Source organism: Tauraco erythrolophus, chromosome 1 (genome assembly GCF_009769465.1).
Source record: "Tauraco erythrolophus isolate bTauEry1 chromosome 1, bTauEry1.pri, whole genome shotgun sequence".
In the NCBI taxonomy this organism is placed as follows: domain Eukaryota; kingdom Metazoa; phylum Chordata; class Aves; order Musophagiformes; family Musophagidae; genus Tauraco; species Tauraco erythrolophus.
Genome location: NC_141465.1, coordinates 117,664,328 through 117,685,441, shown reverse-complemented (window position 1 = coordinate 117,685,441; position 21,114 = coordinate 117,664,328). Strand labels below are relative to the sequence as shown.

Here is a 21,114-nt window from a genome sequence, read left to right as displayed (position 1 = left end):
CAGTTGAACTCAAAATGTGAACATATGAATGTGAAAACCTGATGAAAAAGTCTTTTAATAAAAAATAATGAGGAGGATATACATTTTAAGCAGTCCAAAGCTTCATGAAATATAAGCTTGGCAGTGTCTAAGGCTTTACTTGACACATCATGTTTTGGAAGAAATAACTAACCTATAACTTTCAAAATGGCAATTTTTCTTTCAGATGAGCTGGATATTAGCATGTGAATATGTTTTGCTTCACCTTGGACTTCTATTTACACAATAGCAAATACATATTTGTGTTTTTTTCTGGCAACCCTATAGATCTCAGTGGAAGTAAAAATTAAGAAGAAATGCTATTTTGGAGAACAAGGAATAGCAGAAGTGGAAATTAAATTTAGGGTCTTAAATTCGGGAACTTTTCTTAGTCTCTCACTGTTTGCTCCAGTCTTAAAAGCCACGGCCCAAACTGACAGTGTGAGCGAAGGGTAATTGTGATTAACTGCAGCTCTCTCCTGGGACAGGAAGGAAATCTTAATCAGTGTTCTTCAACATATCAGGGCAGAAACCAACAATTGATGCACGGCAACGAAATGCCACGTCGCTAACAAAATTAACATTCACCGAACAACAGAACCTGTCCTTTTCATATCCCCTTTTCTAAGTGGGTTGAGAATTCTTAAGGTAAAGAGCAGATGAGAAGGGGAGGACCTGTGGAAAGCTACAACACCAGGAGAAGCCCAACCTACTCTCAGCCAAGACAGATGCAGATTATTGCTCTGCAGAAGACTGCACTTCCATACAGAGACACTAGCGCTGCACTCGGGGCCTTTCTCTGGTGGATTATTCTAGGCCAGAATCTGAAAAAAAAAAATACTTCTTTGGTTGCAGATTTTGCTCAGAGCTCACAACAGCCGTCTATTCTGCTCATAATTTACATGCAGGGAATTTCTATTCATAGGTAGTGTTCCAACCATGCAAGTGGCATTTCCTCTTCTTGCAAACTAATCAGAAACTTCTAAATAAAACCTCAGATCTATTTAACAATGCAGCATCCTTTCTGACCCAATCCCTAACCATCAGTTTTCAAAGACCTTCTTCCTGTATTGAGACCAACTTGTTGAAATTTTGCTTTCTCCTTTAACAGATGATTAAATAATAATCTGGATTACAGACTAGCCACTGACAGCAGTCGGTTCCTTCAAGTTAAACTTTAAGCAAATCGGTATTTACAATGCTTTTTAGACATGTGTTCATGAGCATTACCTAATGGCTATGTTTAACTGGTAGGTGGCCGTTCCTGTTACGTGCTGAAAGGCTGCAGGAGAGGCAACAGAAACACTTCAGTTCTTCCACACAGTAAATTCTTCCATACTTTTTTTAACCACTCTGCCAGGACAGCTGACGCAACTACACCACCGCAGTTGGTGTCCAAACAGCTCCTTATTTGACATGACGGCCAGTTGTCAGTCATGTCTGCCTGTCACCACCTACGAGGCTGCCTAACCATGGTGCACGTTGGTACAACGGGGCAGCTACCCCTTGCTGCCTGCAGAAGAGACAGCATGTCCAGCACAGTGGTGTCGGTGCAGGGAAGTGATGGGAGGGAGGACAGCACAGCACATGTGGCAGTGAAATGTGGGGTTACAGACTCCGCTCCCTGCAAATTTGCCCGGTGTTGTGGTGGGTCCAGTGGTTATCTAACAACGGCACAGATATTGGCTTGCTGATCTGAAGATGAGCCCAAAGCCAGATCACAGTCTTGGCTTGCACGCAGGTACCCTTCTTCATTTTCCAAAACTGAAAGAGGTGAGAAGGAGGTAGGAAGAGCACAGCGAACAGCACTGTATGCAAGATAATCTGGTTTGCAAGCAGCTAGACCTATCCATCACTTTAAAAGGTTTCGTCTGATAAAAGTAACAAAGGTGAATGGACTAAAAAGCCTCTTTCTCCCACTTAGCCCAGTCCCTGCATATGACTCCTGGGCTGCCTCAGGCTTCTGCTGCCCCGACATCAGCCTCGCCTACCCTCCTGCGGCTTGCACAGCACCGCTGACAACACATCTGCATTAGAACTTTACAGGCCTGATTTGCATTTCTATTTTCTCTTGCCAGTCAACATCAGCTGCCAAGTGGGGCCTGTAAACCTAATTACACCCCTTTGCTAGATTGCCTCATTCTTAAAATATGCCATGAAGTAATATATGATACAAATTACTGGGGAAGGGGGGGATGAAGGAGTGTGGAAAGGAAATTAATTTATATAAAATGCAATCAATTTCCGGAATAATTTGTAATAGACACTGGTATAGCCTCACTACATTTAATTTCTAAAAACATTACAAATGGATTCTATTCATATATTGTGGGAGATCTTAGCTATTGGGGAGTGCACAAAATAATAGTGTGCATGTTATTTTTATTATTATATGGTCATTAATGGTGAAGTAGGGCAGAGTTTCTAATTGAGCTGAGCATGCCAGTATGTTAAGCACAATAAAAACACACCATGGGATGCATCCTTGCCCTACAGAGTTTTCAGTCTAATATCCCAATCCTGTAAAGATCTCCTCATTTGTTTTATTCCTGAGCAGTGAGCAGCCATTGTGTCATTGACAACAGAGTGCAAAACAGAGAGCAGGTGCTCATCTTTCTGCAGCATCAAGGCCAAAGGCAGAAGAAAAGATCACCGTCTTCATTTGAGTCGAAGAGAACTGAAATAAAGAAGTTGTATTGGCTCACTTCACCTAGGTACGCAAGAACACGCCTAGGCTTTGCCACATGAGGGTCCCAGTGAGGCAGATGTGTAGCCCTAAGTGCCTTCTTGAGATAAAGGATGCTGCCAAACGTTGCGTTGCGTGGGAATTCTGAGCCACAGTCAAGCCTTGCCTCCTGAACCGTAAACCCACTCTGAACCGTAAACCCACTCTGCCCTGCTACAGGGCACAGCAAGGGCTGCAGAGAGAAGCTCAGCTAACCGACGTATAAAAAATTGCAGGGGAGACATCTTGTCTTTCTTCTGCTGGTTTTAGAACAACCATTTGACAGGCAGCTTGTAACTTGCAAAGCTGACACACATACAACAGCACGCTCAAATAAGGGAGAGCTCCATTGTAAAAAACCCCCATGCAGCTGGAAGCCACATCTGCGTGCTCCTGCTCGCCTTCCCCCACTCCCCCACCCCGGCATGTTGGCTTCTGCATCAGAGCCAGGGAGGTAGCGGGGCTGCGGGCGAAGGATGCCAGGGCGAGCGGGGCGACGTACCGTTCAGCTGCTGGCACACGGCCAGGCGGCTCGGCTTCAGCACAAACTGGCACTGCAGCTCCTGGGGCAGCTGCTCGGTCAAGAAGGACCCCTGAAGCTGCCTGGGGCAGGCACAGTGCTTTGATCCGTGGGGCATAGCGTCGCGAATGTGGCTCATTTTAATTCCAAAGGGATATTCATGTCCTGTTCAAAGAGAAATCATAATAATCTGTGTTGGATTGACTGGAGGCTCGCAAAACTCCATCTGCCTTGGAGGAAAAGCAGATTTTGCTTGCTGGCCTGCAGCACTTTCTCTCTCAGTAATCGCAGAATTGATGCTTTTCTGCATATTCACACAGGCATAAATCAAACACTGGCAGATAAGGAATTACTGTGTTTGGTGTAGTTAGACAGATGTAAAAGTAAAATTAGACCTATTGCAGCTGTATCACATAAAAGCCCATCAGAAAAAACACAAGTGACTATTTCTGAATTCAGTGTTTATTCTTCCTACTGCTTTACTTGTCACACTGAAAGTTTAGGTACTGGTTGCTTGTATCCTTCCGGTGAGAAATGAGATTTTGGGAGCAGCCATCTGTCAAATTTTTGCCGAGCATGCAAAACCAAAACAGTCAGTGTGAAAGTGATCTTCCCTCCCTCTCCATGGTGAGACAGCCATCAGCTCAGTCGACTGAGCCACAATTATGGTTCCTGTTTGAGGCTGAAACAGGAAGGAAACATTAATCACCGGGCTAATGCAAATGAGCTATGCTAGGTATTAACCAGCATCTTTGGGGACGACACAGAGGCAATTCATTTCTGGAGAAGCTTTCAAAAATGCCACCAGGGGTACCTTTTGGACTTGTCTAAAGACCTGCCAGTTGAAATATATTGTATATGGGTGCAATGCTAAGAGGTTTTAGTTAAATTGTACTTAGACTTGAACACTGAGAGCCGAAGAGACACTATTTGAGATTATAGGTGATGTGAAGCCCAAGCACAGTCGAACTCTGCCTCTGAGATCTACCCATAATAAAAGCTGGCCTTATCTGATAAACCTTTGCATAATCATCAAGAACAGCATCACTTTAATATCAGAGTCTTCTTTTCCAAAGATTGTAACCTGATTGTGCAGTGGGAGTCACTCAATTAGAAAGGTCTTTCCATTTCTGAATTCTCTATATTTAGAACCATGGCTGTGATTTTATCTGAAGAAGCCACACGTAATAGTTGGAAAGACAAAGTCTGGTATGTTTCAAAGATAATAGGGTTTGCACTGTCTATAAGGTACACAAGTTAGACATTTTATAAATATTAATGTTGTCTGACTCCAGCAAAGCATTTGTACCTAAGGCTGCTTTAAGAAGGAATACTAAGATTTACTGGAGTTAGATTTGCAGGAGGAAAACAGAAAATGCACAGATTTTTCTTGTTCTAATCATCTGTGAACTCATATAGCACAAGTAATGCCGGGCTTCTACCGGGAAAGGTTTTTAATAACAGGAAGGGATTTGTTCTCAGTGAATCACGGGCCAAAATCAAATCACTCCATCCAATCACTTCTGAGCTTTGAGTTGGTTCCTGGGGAGGAAATGTTTTGAAAAGCATTTTAGAAAGTGAATAAGCAACAATTTGCTCCTAATCAGAGGGGAGCTGTCAGCCAGTAAGAGAAATACGGGATTGGAAAGGACCTCTTGAATCAGTTAACTTGAGTTGTGGAAGAACAGAACATTTCTCAAAATTCTGCTGAGTTTTGCTGAGGAGGGGAGTAAACAATGCTATGGAAGTGTAGGAAGAAATATAGTAAAGCTGGACCGGCTCCAAGAGAGGAGGTGAGTGAGTGGAGAGGCTGACTCCGTAGAAAGACTGAGGCTCATGCAGCAAAATTGAGGCAGAAACAAATGAACTTTTTCAACCTCTTAGTGACACAAGCAGACAATTGCTCTTCAAAACGAAGGATCAGCATCTGACTAGCTCCCCAAATAGGCAAACTTGCGTGACAGGGAAGTAAGAGAAAAAATGGGAAAAACAAAACAAAAGAGGAAACTGCATTTCAGTCTTTTCTGTATTTCTTGCTTCCTTCAGCACTAAAGACCAAGTGAATGTTGAAAAACAAAACCACGTCAAGAACTTACCAATAAGAGGGTAAGGAGCATCTTCTCTTCCCGAAATCACCCACAGCTTGTAGTCTTTTTCAGAGCCCTTTAAAACCAAAATTAAGAAGAAGTTTGCCAGCCATTAAGAACAGGTTTCTCACAATATAAAGGTAATCTGCACCTTGCCAGCGGGGTCAAAGGAACCCCCTTTACTTTTGCGGGGCCCAAATTTGCCACCAGCAAAGCTTCTGAATTGTGTCTGTCATATGCAATGTGGTTTATGTGACCAGGGCACAGCTCTGAGCACCAAGAGGGGCTGGAGCCCGTCGTTTCTGAGGGAAATGGGTGAGATTTTCCCCAGTTCTTTCACTGCTCCTGGAAGCAGAAGGATGGAGGTCATGCCAATGTGGCTGAGTGGGCCCCTGGCCCGTGCACCTCCTCACTCCCAGGAGGCTGGAAATGAGGCACCAGCCCTGGGTGCTGCTCCTGGCCCCCAGCGCCTCTGTGCTCCACCTCTCCCCGCTGGCACTGAGCAGCACCCAGCCCCGAGGAGAGCCAGGTCTGATTCCCCGGAGGGGTTACAGACGAGCAGCACAAAGAGGAAGCTTGCTGCAGAGTGTGCAGGCAGCAGGAAGGTTGTGTGAGCTACGGTGACCCTTCAGCTCTGCCCTGAGTACCAGGGTTATCGCATCCTCCGGACGTGCTCTGGCACACAGGCACCCCCCGCCTCACGCCTGAGACCTCTGCTCCACCATCTCCCCAGCTCCTCTATATCCCATGCAAGCAGAAGGAACTCAGGCTCGCCAGCCAACAGCATCCCCTGCCCTGCGCTGGAGAGCAGGGCAGGAGCACCTTCACCCGCGACCTGAGCCCACTCTGATGATGCCAAGGCAAGGATGGTACCCGAGGGGCTCCTGGCACTCAGTGCTGCCCCAAGATCTCCTTGTAGGGCTGCTGTTGGCCTTTTTGTGCAGCCCTTTTGTGTGGAAGGGTTTGGGAGTGCTGGATGGTCCTTTAAGACTGCTGAGCCCTCTTTTAAAATTTACAGTGGAGAGGATAAATTTACATCAAAGGAGACAATTTCCAGAGGATTGGAGAATATGAACATCTTTGGGAAAAGCTGTGTAAAACCGCTGATTCGAAAGCAAATTCTAAATATTGCCTTTAGCATAAATATACAATTCAATGTCACAGTTTAACTGAAGAAGGAGAACAGTGTATTATTTCAGCTATGAAGGTGAGACAATAGAGATAAAAAGAATGACATTAAATATAAACTGCTCCTAGGACGAAGGGTAACAGCAAGTGAGTAAATACACTGTTTGAAAAGTGATCTATTATACCTTAAATCCCCTTTTAGTGACATTGCTAAATCACAATAATTAAAGTCTAAAAGTTTTCTGGCTACAAAAGGTGATAAATACCTAATGACAGTATTTATTCAGCTATAATATTAAATCCTACCTCCTTTTAAACAGATTTGCCAACTATCCTGCATTGTCTGGACCTTCACCCAGTGTCCCCAAAGCTGTTGAGACTCTTTCTACTCGCTGCATGCACCTGGTGTAATGCTGATACACTCGGCCAAGCCTTCGCAGTTTGCTCTCTGACTGACAGAGCTTTCTGGCCCATATTAGCACTGCTGTTAAGTTAGCTAGCAGGGGGCAGAAGGAAAATAAATAGGCTTTGGAGACATCTCTGATGCCTCGGGGCAAGCAGCCAGGAGCAAATAAATACAGCTGAGGAGCACAAGAAAGGGTATTTACTTTTCCTTTTAAATATATATATGAAAGAGTTCATTGCTGTGAAGGGGAAGCAGGGGAAGGGGAAGAGCTAGTAAGCGTGGTTTCAGGACGCAAACTGCTCATCTCTTGACTGCAAATGTTCTTTATGGGCTTTATGAGGCCATTTGTCAGCGTAAATGTGACTGTCCCAGAAAAATCAGCAAGTGTACTTACGGAGTCGGGAAACCCAAGGCCCTTCTTTCTGCCCCACTTGGTAATTTGGAACAGATGATCAATGTCATTTTGCACGAACTAGTTGTCATTTTACCAGAGAAACCACAGAGGGAAAAACCCTGATGCATTAAACCAGAGTGAACTCAACCAAAGTAATAGCCCCATTAATCACACAACATGTGAAATGTAGTTTTTATAATTGCCATTGAAAAGTCGTAGAGCTCCTTTCAAGTGATTCTCTCTGGACATAAATAAAAAACCTCAAGACAGCATGTAAGGAAAAGCTTCCTCACAGTCAGAACAATCCTACGAGTGGGCTGGGTGTTTGCCTGATATACAGGCTATACCTCAATTTATTGAGCTTGTTCGAGCTTATTGCTAATCTTATGATATGCCTCTAATGAAAAAGGCTTTATGCTATGAAGATGCAGTGAAAAAATGTAGTATATTACTTGGGCAAATAACTCTGCAGGCAAGATTTTACATCTTTCGGATGGCTTTCCTTCTTTTTCCACCCAAAATAAAATGTTAACAAGGAAGAAAGGGTTGATTGTGATACATAAAAAAGAACACAAAGCTGAAACCTAACCAGCTCCTCCTCCTGCTCATCTCAAACAAAATATTCTCTTCCAATAGTACCATTTTCCTGTTTTCACTATGTGGAAAATGAGGAAGTGCAAATGACACCCATAAAACGGGTAAAAATGAAGTACATCATAATAAAGACTTGCAGTTGCAATATAGAATGGTCTGTTGATTTTTGGTGCAGACTGGGGGAGACAATCTGCAATTAAAATCCTTATTTTAACTCACATCTTATCCTTTTCACCTTGCAGTCCCTCTATCAACCTCAGAGCTACCTTAATTGGACAGACTGCTGGGGACAGAGCCCCAGCCCTGGTGTAACTGGGATGTCTGAGCCATAACAAGATGGCTAGATAGAAATTGCTGTGCCTGGGAAATACCAAGCTAGCAGAATAGGCCCCCGGATGCACTAAAAGCCTGTATAAATTAAGGATAATGAGTGCTAGGGAAGGCAAATTCTGAGGTTACTCCAAATTTTGCTGGAGGTCTCCAGAAGCCTCAGGGAAGCACAAGACTTGTCAGATTCCATGCAATGAGATCAACATATGCATCAAGAGAGATATTAAAAAAAAATATTGTTACCCAAACAGCAGACTGACAGGCCTGTTAAAATGCTGTCATCCAGGAGGTTCTATGACCATAGGTGTTGGCTGGAGTCACATCGTGAAACAAGGAGAGAAATGGAGTAAGGGAGACAGAATTCTTGTCCCTGGCACTGATTCATTACTACACCTGAGGCACCACCTTGCCTGGTTTAGAGCAAAGGCAGCCATTTGAGGCACCACTTGATCTCCTAGGAATCGCTGCATCTATTTGGTCTGTTATCCTGCATTGCCGTGAGTCCTGTAAAAGTCTTTCCAAAACAGTTTCAGGCCATTGCCTAAATTGGGTGCATTCAGATTCTGTGCAATCACTCAGTTACATTTGTATCTCACATGACACTGAAGGCCCATGGATATTTAGAGTGTCTGATTGGACACTTGAGAGCAGTGCTTGTACTTGTAATGTGGGGACTCAGCTGATGATGCATGTTTGTGCATATTGAAACCAACTAACAAGCAGGTCAGTAGCTTTTCTGTTCACACTGAAGTATGCAAAAGGAGCTGTATCAAACTCTCACTTCTAGTGTCAATATATCTCCTCTTAGGCATCAGCAAAACAGGTTGAAAAGCAACTTCAAACATGACAGATCTCTTATAGGGATCTGAGACTTATTAAAAACTTTAAGGCACCTGATGATCTCTGGAGGTCTATATATTAACAAGGCACTTTTGCTTCATTTCAACAACACTGAATTGCTATGATAAAGGATTTAATTAATGTTCATATCCTGAAACTTGGAAAAAGTGCAAGAGAAGATTTGATTATTAAAAGTGACTACAAAGACTCATTAAAACTGGTGCAAGGACTTACGTTAATTCCCAGCTGCTGCAGGGCCATGAGAATTACATCATTTGCTGTATCAACATTGGTTACACTTAGGGTTTTTGACTGTGAACAGAAAGAAGAAGGGGAACGTGGCATTAAAAATTTGGATTTGCAAAGAGTATCTGAAGTGCAATAGCTCTGAATAATTCATTGTTGAAAAAAGGAGAGTATCCTGTTAAAATTTTACTTGGTAAATAAGTTATACTATATAGATGAAGACCCAGCTATCTGACAGAGGTTTGATTCCTCTGCTCTGTCACATACTTCCTGTATTTGCTCCCCATTTCCCCAACAGCCTAATCAGAAGGGAGAGTGCCATGATTACTGGGGACAAGACCGCCACATTAAAATATACAAAAAGACACAGCCACTAACCGTGCTTTAGACACTGCATGGGCAAAATGTAGTGTTTTGATTAATTTAAAAGCACGTAAGTTTCCTTTGAAAAAATGAAACATTTCAGTAAGTTTTTTCGGTGAAATGCGAGATTCTCATATCAATCATTAATCTTCTGTCCTTTTCTATTGCAGATCTCCTTGGTAAGAAAATACTGTAACAGGCAGTTCATCTCTATACCCTTTGCCACATTCTATATAGATTTCTCAAAGCTAGATTTGGCTTAGTACCAGAAACGCTTCCTCTTGGTAATCTTTCATCCAGTTAAAACACTGCCCCTCCAGCATTCTCCAGAATCTGATGATGAGTGGCATGGAAAAGCATGGATCAGCAGAAACAGAATAGAAATTAGAAAGCTTTCTAAATAGCTATGGTAACCAGCACAAATTGCCGAGCTCCGTGTTGGAGGAAGCGGTGCGTTCCGTAAGACAGTCTTTCCAGAGTGAGATTTCAGCACCTGCTGCCTGGCACCAGTATTAAGCCCACAGAGCTGGGCAACGCTCTGCACCTTGGCACCACAGGTCATTCTTATGCAGGACAGCGCATTTCAAACACACTAGGATCAATGACTCCATCCTCAGCCCTCAGTGGTTTTTGCTTGCACCATCACACCCACCCTGGCCTGACTTCCCAGCCGACAGGCAGCTCCCACGCATCGAGCACAAGCTACTAAGCCCTCATTTAGAGGCACGCTAGTTTGGCTCTGCTAACAAGGCTGCACAGCTTTTGGATTGCAGCTGATGCATGGCCAGCCTGAAGCCCTGGCAGAACAAACGTGTGCCCGCTGCACGAAACCGCCTAGGCGTATCCAACGGACCAAAGAAGGGAAGGTGGCAGAGCCAGGATGTAAATGTTCACTGTCAGTCCCAAGGCAGTTTGCTATACCCTGCTACCCTGTGTAGCATATCAATTTTATACTGGCCATAGGATGTTCAGGCGAACAAACTCCTGACATTTTGCATTTAGAAAAGATCTGAGCTGTACATTTGTGTGAGTTTCTGATGGTAACAAGCTGCCATGGCAATCAAAGGAAAGTAGTGAGAATACTGTATATACTGCTTCAGGACATATCTGAATGCTCATACCATAAAAAATTTAACATTTGCCTGAAGCAATGACATCTGGCTCTCAGGAGTAGGTCAGCACATTTGCATAAGTTTTGCTCGTGGCTAGAATATAATAAAATGGCTTGTGTCTTATGTTCAGCCTTCCCTACCCTCCAAAAATGAAATAATTCTTGGGCAACTCCAGCTGCTGTAGCACAGGGACCACAGTGCCATAAGAACTATTTGCATCACAAAGTTTCCATCTGCTGCTCCACTGTCTTATTACTGTTAATAGCTAGACCACAGTGTGTCATTTCTAGGACTGTCAGGATCAGGAAACCATATTTGGCACATGAGCTAATTATAGCTAAGGACAAAAGACATTTAAAAAGCCTTCAAACAAACCCTGGTACCAGAGTGCAACACCTGAGCACATTTATGATTTATAGACATTTACACCTGAGCACACCTTGATCTGCAGTCCTGTGTTTGAACTATCACAATTATTGTTACTGTTTATTAACATTTCTCTTAGCAACCTGGCAACTCTAACTGTTATTGTTCACCTCAATTATGATTTTCTGAAAAAAGGCAGATTCCTTTATGCTCACATCTATGCAAATACAGAATTCCAAGTGGAGATTCACTGTTGGGCAAAGACTTGCAATGAAGTCTAACTTCCATGAAAATTTCTTGTGTCCTTGCAAATGCTCTTTAGGCTTCTGAGCATGAAATACAGATCTTAAAAGCACAGTTAGAAAGGACAAACGTATAAGAAGTGGAGAAAGGATGGATGGATTATCACTGAATGCCAGGGTATCCCTAGGGAGCTGGCTACCTACAAGAATTTAGTTTAAATTGGTTAAGAATTGCTCAGTAAAAAAAGTGCAAATCACCCTGTGGATGACCTTTCTTTACCAATTTACCTCGTGCCTATAAATTTACCAACATCAGTTCATTGAAAACAAAATTAAGGCAATTTCAGGGTCTTCATGTACACAGCTTTACTGACTTAATGATCATTACAAACAATAAAACACATTGCAACTTTGCAGACTTGAATGAAGGCAGCTGTGGGTTTAGATCAGTTTTACAAGCGAAAAAAGGGTGCGTTGTACTGGCATTTCTGAAGATGATTATGCATAAGTTCCACTAGAGGTGTTCCTTGAGACTTCACACTGTATAGTTTGTGTGCCAGAATCAGTATTTCCTACCAAGCACACTGTCTTTAAAAAGGAACTCATGTATTAAACACAGGAAACAATTCAAGGCTGCATATGCTGAGTCTTTTAAAGGTGCTGGATCCTTAAAGAAGGTTGCAACCCAAAGAAGCCCCCTCAACATCCAAGGGATTACAGGTGACTCATAGGTGATGCGGATTTAGGCCCTCGTTTAACTCAAGAGCACTTACATATGCACAAGTTCCCACATCCTTTGCAATTATCTTCAGAGGAATGCTTTTAGGATAGTCTTTTTCTTTTTCTTCTCTTATTCGACTGACAAAACAAGCACAAAACAAGTAAATTTTTAATATTGTAAACACAAATAGCAAGATGGAGATTTAAATAGCAATCAAGCAGTAACTGGGTAAGAAGCAGATTGTTTGCAGATGTACTGCAGGAAAAGGATCTCTGAGAACAAGAAAGCATCCAGCAGTATCTGGAAGGGATGCTGACCGTGGCCCCCAGTAATGCCTTACTGTATTAAAGTTCATTGTAGAAATCAGTGTAAGCAGCAGAGAAACTGGATTTAAAAAAAAAAACAAGCTAAAACTACCCATCATTGTGACGGTTCAGTCTGCACTACAGGCTCTTAATGGAATCAGTTACATCCCATTGTACAGATGAGTTCAAAGGACTCAGCAGAAGAGTGAACTAGAAATCATCCCCTGCAAGGAATATTTAAACACTCCCAGGAACTCTGAAGAACCAGATAAAGACACAGACTTCAACCAGCAGAACTTGGTGACCAGAAAACTAAACCACCACTAGCAGTTTTCTGTCCAAACACTGACTGAAATAAGAGAGTTCTATTTACGCAAACCCTCCCACCATATCCTCCAGCTTGGGGTCCACCTTGTAAGACCAAAACACAGCCAGCCATGAGCAGCAGATAGGTTAGAGCAGAGGTTCCTCAGCTGGGCTTCCTTAGATGCCGTCACCACCAGGGTCAACTAGAGCGATGGTGGCAGAGGCTCCTACAACTGCGTAGGAAAAGGACTACGTGTGACAGGAATTGCTCCAGTTTTGTGCTGAGCCACGTTCAGGCACAGGGAAGTGTTTCCCTCCTGGTGTAGTGATTGTTGCGTGAACAGCACATACTATCTTTTGCAGGGAGAAGACATGGTTTTTTTTCTTAATATCACTTCGAAAGAGCTTATCTATCATGATGGCATAGGTACCACAGCTTGGGAATCACTGGTTTAGATGACTGGGACTCTTTTCAGTGTCTTCAAAGACTGTATAATAAAGTACCTTTGCAAAAAAGACAGCCATGTTTCCCTTTGTTCTGCAGACCTGCAAGAATTACAGAAAAACAGGGACAAATCAGTCATCATTCTAATACCAAAATAGCCGTTGTACAAACCACGGTGGAATGGACTGCTTCTTGGTTGCAATTTCCATAAATGCCTACAAAAACGAAAATGTTTTTCCAGACTTGAATGAAAAATCTGTTTCCCTGCAAAATCAACTGAAAAGTCTGCCATGGAGATCACAAGACCCAGTTATCAGTTTTTATCACAGAAGATAAAGCTTTATTAGTGAATTCAGTAGAAAATGGGTTGAGTTCTTAAACTACTGTCCAAATAGAAGAGGAGGGCACTTTAAGAGCTTAATTCAAAAGTTTAAAGTTATTTCCTCAGGTATGTGGACTTCTTTCCACTTTCACTGTTCTAATTCTCTTATTTATTACTTGTTTTTTCACCACATTACAAAGTACACATAAGCCACAATGAAAAAAGGTCCCATTGTACTTAGTAGGATTCAACTTTGGACATTTTAAGGCTTATCTCATTTATACACTTTCAAGGGTATAAAACTGTCCAGTTAAATGTAGCTAATAATATGATAGTGAAAGGAATCTAACCTAATTTTACTTCGACTTTCTTGATTTAAATCCTGTCCCAGATAGAGTAACTGGTATTCCCACTGCTGCTTCTGTAAATCAAGTTCTTCAAATTTTCAGAGCAGGCATTTAGGGAACTACAAACCTACTAAATGATGCTGTGAGGGGAATGAATTTCTGAACACTAAAAATGTGATTCTGCTTTGGCTGCTTCAATTCTGTCGGATATGTATTTACAGACTCATGCAAGGTGCTTTAGAATTTTCTGTGTATCTCCAGCCATAAAATAATTTTACTTCTATAAAATCTCTGACTCTGTTTTGATTGAAGCTAGTGCTCTCCTATCCAACGACTTTCTGATGGCTATAAAGGATCACATACTGTCTCTAGATCAAAGCTCATGTTTATTGGCAAGACTTCAATTGAAAATCAATAGAAAATTTCTGCTTTGTTTCAGGACTATTAAGTGAAAAAAAACATAAACAGCACAACCAGCTCAATAGAGAGCAGTTAGTGCACAGCATTCTCTTTGAATATGTACAATGTGACATACAAATTAAGCTGCGTGCGTCAGCATTTGCTCTCTGTTGGGAAAGAGGAAAATGCATTTTCCAAGATCCAGCCAAATTACTGTGGCTAAGCAGCTGGGATTTCAGGGGGACGGTGCCCTCCCTTATCCAAAGTGACGACAGAGCCCTCCCGCTGCGACTCAAATTAGCCTAATCACTGAAATTACCTCTACAGACCTTATGCGTCCTATAGTCAATGCTGCAAAGACAGATCAAAAATCTTTCTCTCTATTAAAATTCAGAGATTCTGCTTTAAGAGGAATTTTGACATTTTCTCTGGCACAATTAAACTAAAAAGAGAAATAGGCCAAGGTCAGTATTTCACTGTATGCTTCTTTCTACTTCCAATACAAGCTCTTCTGTCTAAAAGTGTCCTACAAGAGTCTCTTTGATCCTTTCATTAGCTTGGCTGTTTGCTATTTGTAGTTCATCTTATTAATTAGCCAAGGTGTTTGTCAAATTATACAAAAAAAGAAGATAATTTCGACTGAGCAAATTCACAGCACAGACAGTGCTTTGTCAAATCACATTATTTTTCAAAATTTTTAAGTGATAAGCAAGTTTCACTGCAACATTTGAAGATACAGAAGACAAGGCACGGAGGGTGACTTGCTCACAGCAGTAGAAGGAATTGGTTTAAGAATCAGTAAGTTCCTGCTTCCCACATTCGCTGGTGCTGAAACGAATCCATGATAGTCTCATTATCCATCAGCCTAAAAACATTTCAGCAACTTGGTAAATAAAACATGTCTCAATTCTTACCTGAAATTTGCCACACAGTTTGTAGTGGGCCAGCCCAAAACAAAGGACCTTTCTGGATCTGTGCTGCCTTCACAGACTTCTTCTGTACAAAATGCTGTCCACGTCTCACAAAGACGTACTTGGCACTTTAGTTTGAAATGAGAGTGCGACCTGCTGGCAGAAATTCAAAGGTATGTCAGGCAGATGAAAACATAGCAAGGCAGTTTAAACAACCTGGAGTTTCTTCTTCCTTCAGGGACATATGAAACTTGCTTTGGAGCTGATGGAAGAGGCACTCCTGCTTTAGTTAAACAAAACAATGTTTTATTTGAATTGCATATAAAAATATATCAATCTCTCAGCTAAATGGGATCAACAGATATCTCATACATGGGATAAATAGGTTGCTTGTGGCATCCCTGGACATCCTCCTTCTTGAGGATAAACTTCTGCCCAAGTCTAGAGCGCCCCTCCAAATCTCGCGATGAGGTAAAGACTGCCACATGTGTTGGACTCTCCTTCCAGTGACTTTAATGCCATTGAGGAGTTTACAGTGCAGTTGGACTGCTTAGCCCCAGGGTCAAACAACTACGGTGAGTTTAAGTAGTGACAACTTGGCCAGAGCAAATGAAGCAATCCTGAAGAAAGAACAAGCAGAAAACTGCCATTTGTGTTAAGCACAGCACAGGTCACATAAAGACTCTGCAAACTCACTGCATGGGAGCTTTAGGCTCACAACACCTGGAGAATGAGCCAGGACTTCCTGCATTCTCAAAATGTCTACTCATTGACAAGGAAGACAAATAATTTCCCCCATTTTTTAAAATTTGCTCTTCCTGTATATTGTCCTACTAAACATTAGAATACAGTAAAGGTCAAATTTACAGACTTTCACTTTTTTTATTTTAACTCTTTTCTTCCACTTACTTTCTCACAATAAGTCTCCTTCCTTTGTAGGAGTGGTGGGTGCCAGTGCTATGTGAGAAACAAGTAAAATCTCACAAAGTCAGTCCAGCTCCATAGTAATGCAACAGCCACTCACTTCAAGGCAGGTTTGCACTAAAGGCCTCACAGACTGAATTACCTGAGCTACGGTTCTCCTTGGGCAGCAGGGAAAGGCTGGAGGCAAAGTGTCCCCTTCCTGAAAACGCTTTGCCCTTCTAATCCAAGAACTGCAAGTAAGAGCATGTCAGCTCACCACCGTGTTGCAAATGTGGATGGGGACAGTGCCAGGCACGATAGTGATTAGTGCTCTATAAATAAATATGCCAGGTAAGCAGTTTCTTAGAGCTTTGGTACACACGGGCTACCTTCTCTGAGATTAGTCTCATTTACAAGGTATTTGATTCAGGACAGACTGAACTAATACAGTCTGAAACATGACAGTACTTGAACGTTGGGGATTTAAAGAGGACAGAGATGACCTGGCAGTAAGTACCCTGACTGGTCTGAGGTTTCCAGCTGACATTGTGCTAACAGGTGTAGTGGGGTGGAGCAACATTAATAACCCAGAAGGGTTTACAGTGGTGGGCAAGAAAGGACTGCCAGTGCATATCACACCTGGCAAAAAGGTGCACTTTAATTAGATTGCCGTAAAATACCATCTCAAGTTCATGTATTTTTTAAACTAGACCATGGTGTTTCCTGGTCAGCTGTACACGTCACCTCTCCTTTCTCTGTTATCCCATCAAACAGAAAAAGTACAGGAGAACATTTCAACACGCTCATCAACAAATCAGTTTGTCATGCAACAAGTAAGATCTGTCAAGAACACAGAAATAACTGTAACTACTCTAAAATGCAGATTTACAAAAAAATGCAGCTGTGAACTCTAATGTAGGTGTTAATAAATGGATGCCTAGTCTGACTCCCCCGAATCAATCTGTTGACCCTCCCTTTCTCCTCAATTTCTTTTTCCTGTTACCCAGTACAATGAACTCTCTACATGCTGTTTCACTTTTTTAACATTTACAGTTGATAAAGCCAGACCCCTACAGTGCCAGTAGCGGGTGTCAGCAGGGTGTTGGCAAAAGCACAAAGATGTTCTCCAATCATGCTTGATGTATATTCTTACCCTGTTTGCCATGCCTAGTCACAGCTCTCAGCTATTATCAGTATTCAAGTGTCCTGGTTTCCAGAGGCACTGAAACAGTAGCCTCCATTAACATCTAAAGAGCCCGAAGTATAATTTTATCTCTATCTGCCATGTCTTTTATGCAATCCATGGGTTCTCAGCATTTGTGAAATGTGGGTCTTCTGTTTAAGTGCCGAAGCATTCTCTCTAGAAATGAACATTTCACCGCTGACTAAGGAAGCAGCACAACTGAACATGTGAAAAATGGGAAGAGTGACAATCTAACAAAGATTTTATTCATTTTTTAAGGAAGTGAGTCCCCTTGCAAGTGTTACACCGTAAATATCAGACAGATCCAGAGTCCACTGAAATTAACAGAAAAACCATGAACACGAATGGTGTAGGTACTGGTGCACCCCAAATTGTGCCACCTCTGCAGAGTAAATTCAGCTCCTTTTGCTTTCTGTAAGAGGCAATTGGATACCTTGCAGCCGTAACAGATGGAAGATTAACTTCTAACTAGATTTGCTAATCTCCTTAATAGGACCCTCTGACAAAAGCATTAATGGATCTACTGTGAGACTGCTACCATAATTCCATGTGTGTACTCAACCATTAATTTCTATGTCCAGCCACGCTGTGAAAATAACCTTGAAATTCATCTGTACATATGCATGCATGTATTACAAAAGAGAAAGAGGATGACATTTCTCTGTGCCTCCCACACAAAAACTTATGTGAGAAACCTTGATCATTGAACTGACCGATCCTTGAATTATTTACTCTGCCAAATTAAAACATATGGTCTCTGTAAGAAATCTAATCAAGATATAGGAAACTATCACATTTTACACACTTAGCATTGGTTTAGTGAGAAAAACTCTTTCAGTCAATTTATGACTTAATCCTCACACAAAGGCAGTAAAGGACAGGGCAGCAGAGAGAGAAGCACAGCATGTGAGTATTATTCTTATTTTTTATAAGTTGGGTCAATGCATGATCTGAAAAGATAGCTGTCTACATTTCAAAAATGATTAGAAAGTATCAGAAAATGAACCTACAGGCACCTTGTCCAAAGTCACACACAGACAACTTGTGGAGAGGACTCACCCCCCACAAATTTCCATGGGAGCAGTGCCAATTTGCTGCAGGAGCTCAGTGCTGCACAGGAGTTTCCTCAGCAAGCTCTGAGGAAACTAGATACTTGCTGCTCTCTTCAGGAAAAAAGCTTGTACCCCTTTGCTGATCATACAAAGTCTAAATATATACGAGCTCCCTTTGTACAGTGACTGGCTACCTGCAGCTGAGCCGCCCCTAAGATATCCCAGGTGTTCATATGCCCCAAGCTGGAAACCTATTTAACACAAAAGAGTATTACAAATTTTTAGCACCTTCACAAGGAACAGTTCTGAAGTTAAGTGAGATTCAACCGTACCATTAATACTGTCCTGGTCACCTGCTGCCTACCGGATGTCTGATTCCACATCAGCTATAAAAGAGTCAGTGACAATCCATAGTCACGGCTGCATAGCAATAAACACCATTCAGGTTCTCCCTCTAGGAATCAGCAATGGTATTTTAGTGTGAGGTATCTTTAAAAATGCTGATTTTTAAGTAGTATGCGTTAGTGACAGCTCTGATGCTTTAATTGCTGACAGGGCAGCTGTAGAGAGAACATCCCAAATAGATCTTTAAAATACATGAAGTAATATCATTCAAAATACTATTTTTACCATTTCTAGCTAAGACTTGCCCTCCCCCCCCTCCCCCTTTTTCACATGCAGAAGCACAATTTGTTCTCCTCCACTTTCTTCAAACATTGCAGACTCTTCACTAGATTAAATCAAATGCTGTAAGAGCTGTTATTACTCCCTGGGGACCAGATTTTGGAGTGGTTACAGGGCATAGTTCTCTCCTATGCAAACAGTCCCATTGGGACCCAGCCAAACCTGCAGCGATGTGCAGCTCAGCCTGGGCTGTAACATTGCTTCTGCTCAGCATGCTGAGCAGGGAGGGATTCATCTCACCTGACTTTAGTCTTCCACAGTTCAGGAGCTTAGAACTAAGCTAGTGAGACTATGCCCGCTGAATAACCAGCGGACAGAGTGAAAGACCCCCAAGACCGTGACTTGCCTCACCCACCATCAGCACTCTTTCAGGGTCAGATGAGTCTGCTGCAGGAAGGTGCTGCTTTTCCCTCAGTGATTATAAAAGGAGCCTAGAAGCCAAGGCAAGTTGCAATATTTAACATTTGAAAGCTTAAATTAGGTGACGCAAACATACATAAATACAGTAACAATGCTATTACTGCTACTGTTGGCAGAATAGCAAGATTTCCCCTAAATATCCTTATGTTCACTACCCACCTGTAGTGGAACGTGTTTTGGGTAAAATATCCTCTATGTTGTCACACTACATCATGTGAAGGAGTTCAGCTGCGGGGGGTTACGTTTACTATGTGTGATTCAAATGGACACAGTTCAGATTTCTACAGAAAACACAGATTTATTGTGGCTTTTCCCAGCATCCTCTGAAACAATTGCTTAAGCGAAAAGACACATTGCTAAAGCCCAGGATTCACATTGAGATTACCCACCCTGTGAAACCACAAACACAGTGCCTAACAGAGAATGAAGCTGCATCACAATTTTTTATTATTATTTCCCCATAACTCATAACAACAAGTGAAAGCACCCTCTAAAATTGCCTTAAACCAGAAATGCTGCATGAAGCTGGCATGCTAGACACAGCTTGTAAATCTGATTTAATTGTGAATGGTAGAGTGAATAATCAGAGCTCAGCAGCAAGCCTGATTACACATGAACACTATCCAGACTGCTCAGCATCACTCCCTTTCTCCTTCCCCACACTCCTCCTGGCACAGCACAACCTACAGAGACAGACACTGCTATGCTGCCTGCAATCTCCATTTTATACAGCTGGTCATCACTGGTGTGTATCAAAGCAGCTTCCAGGTAAGCATAAAGACCTGTAGCCCCTGTGACACAGCCACTGGTGTTACACACACCCCATAGGACTGAAGATGACCTGTCTAAAACACAAGAGTCAGTTGAAGGCAGCACAACAGACACAGTCGAGCACTGACGAGTCTTTTCTATGACACTGTGCTCCCAAAGCAGGGAAGATGATACAATGCAAGCAATATTCACGAACATCTGATACTTCTTTAAACTATTGCGTCCTGAATACCTCTATGACTATGGGGTTTTCAAACGTGCCTGAAGAGGTCAGGCATCAAATTTCCATTGACCAAATAAAAAGCTTCCTTATGATTTAAGAAAGATTTGCTACTAAAAAAAACATTATAGAAATCCATGTTATGCTCTGCTGAGAAAAAAGGCTGCTCTGTAGGAGCAGTGCCTGAGGCGCCGTACTCACTTGGACTTGGCAACAACCAGAAGGTCTGTGAAAAGGAAAAGGTGTCGCTCCTGGGTTTGCAGACCCGTCTTCAGCTGCACATGGCCATCCAAGATGAACGTTCGGTTGTGGCACATGAAAGACTGCACAAGGGGACATGCCTCTGGGCTGATGGGGGAGAAGCAGCCTTCCCTGCAAAAGGAAATAAAGGAAAGTGAATCATCCGATTGCCTGTGAGTGAGAACCAGGCAGTGACTTCCCACACCTGCTGCCCAAAGGTAATTTATTTGACCACACTGCAGTGGGAGGTGAGAGGGACAATGAAGACAATTCAGCAGTCTGATTCTGACCCAAAATCTGTTAGAGAATGTCCTCGCTTAGTCTCTAACAGCCCAAGCACATGGATAGCATTTAGCAAAGGACAATAATTTAATTATAGCATTCTCCATTTTGTATATTTGTATTTGCCTGCCTTTGTATTGAAGTCTTAGAGAAAATACTGCACCTTCTGTAGGCTCTCCATAAAGAGAGAGGAGACACATGCATGGCAAAG

The 21,114-nt window shown here is 42.3% G+C and overlaps 1 protein-coding gene across 1 annotated transcript in view; it reads right to left on the bottom strand.

Annotated features, from left to right (window-relative positions):
- Positions 1 to 21,114, bottom strand: part of ARHGAP20 (Rho GTPase activating protein 20) — a 54,790-nt gene that overhangs the window by 11,699 nt on the left and 21,977 nt on the right. The window contains exons 3-9 of the mRNA XM_086616259.1: positions 20,583 to 20,753; positions 15,131 to 15,280; positions 13,193 to 13,249; positions 12,145 to 12,220; positions 9,277 to 9,354; positions 5,360 to 5,426; positions 3,246 to 3,428 (exon numbers count right to left, since the gene is read on the bottom strand). Coding sequence (XP_086472385.1) covers positions 3,246 to 3,428; positions 5,360 to 5,426; positions 9,277 to 9,354; positions 12,145 to 12,220; positions 13,193 to 13,249; positions 15,131 to 15,280; positions 20,583 to 20,753 — 782 coding nt within the window. The remainder of the gene's footprint in view (positions 1 to 3,245; positions 3,429 to 5,359; positions 5,427 to 9,276; positions 9,355 to 12,144; positions 12,221 to 13,192; positions 13,250 to 15,130; positions 15,281 to 20,582; positions 20,754 to 21,114) is intronic.